This window comes from Rhincodon typus, chromosome 12, assembly GCF_021869965.1.
Source record: "Rhincodon typus isolate 14 chromosome 12, sRhiTyp1.1, whole genome shotgun sequence".
Classification (NCBI taxonomy): domain Eukaryota; kingdom Metazoa; phylum Chordata; class Chondrichthyes; order Orectolobiformes; family Rhincodontidae; genus Rhincodon; species Rhincodon typus.
Window position 1 is genome coordinate 992,185 of NC_063343.1, and position 5,089 is coordinate 997,273.

The 5,089-nt window shown below is 43.5% G+C and overlaps 1 protein-coding gene across 2 annotated transcripts in view; it reads left to right on the plus strand.

Annotated features, from left to right (window-relative positions):
* Nucleotides 1-4,068: 4,068 nt before the first annotated feature.
* LOC109929885 (drebrin) overlaps nucleotides 4,069-5,089 on the plus strand; it is a 164,589-nt gene continuing 163,568 nt past the window's right edge. For both annotated transcript variants that reach the window (XM_048603994.1, XM_048603991.1), the window contains exon 1: nucleotides 4,069-4,202. In XM_048603994.1, the coding sequence (XP_048459951.1) occupies nucleotides 4,105-4,202 (98 nt within the window). In that variant the 5' untranslated portion in view covers nucleotides 4,069-4,104. The remainder of the gene's footprint in view (nucleotides 4,203-5,089) is intronic.

A 5,089-nucleotide genomic window follows, 5' to 3' on the forward strand; every position in this document is an offset into this window, starting at 1 on the left:
GAGAAGACTCGTAAAGGTCATCTCAGCCTCAGACCCTGGGACCAGAGACTGTTGAACTATCTTTCCAGTTTTTTCCTTTGCCCAATAACCAATTTTCCCTGTCTGTTTGTTTGCCTGTCTGGCTGTGTGTAAGAGAAAGTTTACAAGGGGATTAGAGTTTTAATTAATAGTATTATATGCCAATTATAACTCTTTACATGTAGCTAGAAAATAGTTATTTATAACTATTTCTTGTTGGTATAGAAACTTTGTTTGTGATTTCTATTAACTTGGGTCTGAAAATCAGGTAGAGAAATTTTAAAAATCTTTAACTTTTGTAACATCTCTGGCAATAGTGGGGCTTAATTTCCAGTGCACTGTCTGGTGAGTCATAATAGAAGGAATAGAAAAGCGGAAAGTCTGTTATAGGATGGAAGGCAGGAGAGATTATATTGCAAAATGGTTCAGGGTGGAAAACCAAACGGAGTGTTAGTGGGTTCGATAAAAGAAATAAAAGAGATATCTAAAGAAGGTGCTAATGGCTGAATCATGAAAAGTTGCCACCTGAAAGCAAAGAGAAGGTGAAAATCAAGAAAGGAAAATCAAAATCTACAAAGAGAAAGGAAACAAAATGGGAGGACATATGTCGAAAACTGAAATTGTTGAGTTTATCCAGTATTTTCTGTTTTATCACATCCAGCTTTAAAAGGAAACCAGAGAAACACCTTCCTGTAACCACCGAGTGAAAATATTGTTACATATTAAAGCTTGTGCTCCCTTTATTTGTTCTGGGATTTCTGGTAGAGGATCAGTGTGGACTTGTTGGGCTGAAGGGCCTGTTTCTACACTGTAGGGATTCTATGGATTTCCGGTAGATCATCCCACAACACAATTTGAATAAGAAGGAATTCTTCTGATATCCTGGATGACTGCATTCTTAGACTTTCACCTCATTGTACTTTATGGAATTTATGTGCAAAATTGTTGTTGCATTTGTATGCATAGCAATAAGACTACACTGCAAAGTAATTAAGTGTATCTGAAATGATTTAGGACACCTCTAGAGATGTGATAAGGTGCTATGACATAAGTACTAATCAGCATCAATTAGTGGTAGATATTGTTACTGAAAAGGTCCTCAGGGATTCACCCAATCAGCCACTATAACATCAGCAGAAACCATGAAAGAAATTTAACCAGTAAGGACAGGTGGGTAGAGGCAGATAAGAGGGTGAAAAAAAACTTTAAAACTCTAACAAAACAGCAGAGTGCCTCCGGTGTATCTACTTGCTGTTTTATTGGAACTGGTTTGGAGGCAAGAGTTGGCATGCTGATCAGGTAAGGAGGGTGTGTAACTCTATTTTAACTGTACATTTTTAGGTGGCAGGTTAACAAAGGCAAGAAAAGCTGAATCCATGTTCTAAGATATTCTAATGGAATCATTAGAATCCCTACAGTGTGGAAAAAAGCCATGGCTGATTGAGTATACACCAGACCTCCAATAAGTATCCCACCGAGAGCCCCACGCTACAAGCCTGCATTTCCCATGGCCAATCCAACTAAGCTGCGCCTCTTTGGACTGTGGGAGGAAATCAGAGCACCCAGAGGAAACCCACACAGACACAAGGAAAACACACGGTTGCCTGAAGGTGGAATTGAACCCAGGTCCCTCATGCTTGGTTGTTGACTGGGAAACCGACTGAAACATTTAAGATGCATTGTGCTGTTAAATTCAGCAGAACGTACAGGAAACCCTTTTGCATTTCCAGAAAAATAATTCTTATCTTTTCATTCTTCTGTTCTGGAATAAATATTGATATCAGCGCTTATGTGCTATCAGTGGTTTGTGCCAACCAACAACTGAAGTTAAAGTAGTTAATTTGGAGAACTCTGAGGAAATCCCTGAGGAGTGTCTCCTTAAACATGATTACAGATTCCCCAGGTAAATGCATTTCAGAAATTACAAGAGAGAAGATACAAATTACAAACTTCGATTTAAAGATAGGGTCTAACTCAAACAGCTTATAGAAAAGACAGAGAAGATTTCATTGGTCTAGCAACTAAACAGATGAGGGGTGAGAAAAATCCTTTTAACAACAGTAAGAATGTGGATTGCATTAGGCTTTAACAGGTGTTAGGTCAAGGTGAAGTGTAACAAACTAGTCATGATTAAGCCATGCCAATCCTTTAGATAGCATCTTTAATTTTGAATCATAGAACTTATCTTTGGAGACCCAGAAAATTTATACAGGTACAAATTTTCTTGCATTCCTTAATTGCGTTACAGTAACTTCTAACTAGACATGCTGAGGACAGGGATATTTTCCCAAACATCACTGCTTTCTCCAAAACTCACCTGATGATATATTGTTAAAGAAGAAATATCTGCCTTATGTGAAATGATACAACCTCTATATGATTGCCTCACATGCAAATAGAACAAACTATCAGTTTTAACCTGAACATAAGATCTGGCACTGTGAAATGTACCAAAAAGTATAGTGTGTAGCAGAAGTGACCTTTGGAGCCTGGATGAATCCATGTGGCCCATCTATCATGGATGAATCCATGTGAGGTTGCAGTGTGATTGTTCCCAAACCTCTGGCTCAATTTCAGCTCTATACCCTTACACCCGGACTCGTTAGCTGCCAACCACAGGGGGGATTTCAAGGAGGTGAGAGGAACAAAAGGGATGTGGGCAAGTCCGAGGTTTAACTTTGGAACTGCTCCTAGCCCTGGCCTTCTGGAACTCCCATTTGGATACACCTCATGGGATGATCATTCTGCTTTCCTATAACCTTGTCCATGTCCAAACAGCTCTGGTGAAGTGTGGTGTCTGTTGGTACATTTCAGGCCCTCCTTTACAGGTGAACACTTCAGAGTTTGGAGAATGTTGCAGATAAGGGCAACAATATTCAACTCATTAAGTTATTCTTTCATTTTACTAGCTGGTTGTTGGTTTTACTAGCTCTGCACCACTAAACAGAAGGCTCTTTTATTATATGTCGAGTTGATGATATTGTGCCCACTCAGCATGCTTTATGGGTTAACTGAAGAAGATATTTTACTGCAATTAAATTACAATTTTAATCTTGTTACATACTGGGCCATCCACAAAAGACACAAATTCCATTCGATGGAAAACTCAGACCGCAGATTGCAGCTGCTGTAATAATAATGTTTGGAGCTTTAGATCATAACATTTGAAAGTATTCGGATTGTTTTATTCAGTGTGCAGTTGGGGGAAGGCAAATATAGATGGCTCGGTAGTAGACTCTAAGTATAACTTAATAAAAGCTTTGTTCATGTTTCTATGCAAAGTATGCTAGGAGATATTCAATCCTAGAACAGTGTAGGAGGTTTTAGTTGTTCCGTTGTGGGGAAATTATGGTACTAAGATCTACCACAATGGAAAAGGGGGTCTTTGTCAAATTTCAAAATGGAGCAGTGCGTATAAGCTAGAAAAATGCTTGTTCAGTTCCAGAAACTGGGGACAGGTACAATGACCTGACGTACCGTGCAAGAAGGCTTTTGTTCAGTTTTACAGAGGAGCAGGATCCCAGGCAAGCAGTAGCCTTTGTTCCGCTCAGGGTACCGCTTACAGAACATCAGCACTTATTGCAGTAAGGGAGGGGACAAACGCAGCGTGCGGAGCCTTTGTTTAATTTCAGGCTTTAGTGGAGTGGATGGGTACGCCAGCAAGTAGAACCACAGATGTTCTTTTTGATGGCCCACTGTCTCTGTGCAATATGTGACACTCCTCAGGCAGGGCGATTGCAGGGAAATGTACCAGTCCATCAGGACAATCCCAGTGTCATGGAAAACGAACTTTTGTTTTTGTTCGGCTTCCTATTAGGAAAGGAGCAGCAAAGATTCAGAGCCTGCCCAGGCGGCAGTTCAAGGGGTGGGGGGCAATTGACAGGTCAGTGATAGTAGGGGCGAGCTGGCCGAAGGGGACAGAGTGGGGCGGTGTTGTACCAGCACTGGGAGTCGGTGCAGGAAAGGAGGGGCCTTTGTTGAGTTGGGGTGGAGGGCGGGTATTAGGACCCGGCGCAGTGCAGGAGGAGTCTTTGTTGAGTTTCCAGAGAGAGAGAGAGAGACAGAGAGAGAGGGAGAGGGAGCTCAATGGGAGCAGCGAGCATGGCGCTCAACCTCAGCAATCACAGGCTCGCCTTACTCACTGCCTATGAGGATGTCATCAACGAGAAGACCTCCACTGACTGGTAAGGGGGGGGGGTCTCAGCACTGGGGCATTGAGAATCGTGGGGGAGGTTTCAGGGGGCAAGGTGAAGGGATGCAGGCGGTAAATCACTGCAGCTTTTATTTTGGGGATGGACGTGGTGTAGAATTTCCTGCTATTGCAGAGTGGGGGGGGAATGCACCAGCGCCTAGCTACAGGCGGACAATAGCACGGATCCGGCTGGAGAGGGAACAATACCATGGAATATATACACACACATTAAACCCGCTGTCACTTCAAATATACTGTCTACCGTCTGAAATATTAACTCAAACCATTATATAATCCCTTGCAATCTCTATTTATAGTGAATAATGGATAAAGCCCTCGATACCCTTGAGATAGTATCTAAAACCGTGCAGTTAAGGAGACGGATTTGTGGACGAGCAGTTCCTATTTTATGGCGGTGTATTGTAGTGCGCTTTCCTGTGGCCATCCTGTGTTGTTTCAGTTGGGTTAAAATGTTCGCAGATAAAACCGGGAATGCAGTACCTGCCGTTACATAGATCTAGCCAGAGCTTTGTGTCGCTGGGGTTCCTGTGTGAAAGGATCGGGAAGGTTTCAGGCTGGGATTTTACGGTTGAGGCTGCCGGCCGATCGCCTTGTTCTTGCTGATAGGCGCTAGTCAACGCAGCGCAGGTCGCACCAGCTCTTTGTTATTGGGGGGCGGGTGCGGGTGCGGGTGCGGGCGCGGGCTGGAAGCGCTGCAAGTTATACAGCGCCCACCCAACCCCTCTCCTTCAGATTCCACCCCCCCCACTGCCCATTACTCAACCCCACCCCCCAACACCCCCCACACTCCCCATTCCCCCCACTCCCAATCCCCTCCACACTCAATCCCCACTCCTAATCCCTCCCCCACACCCTCTC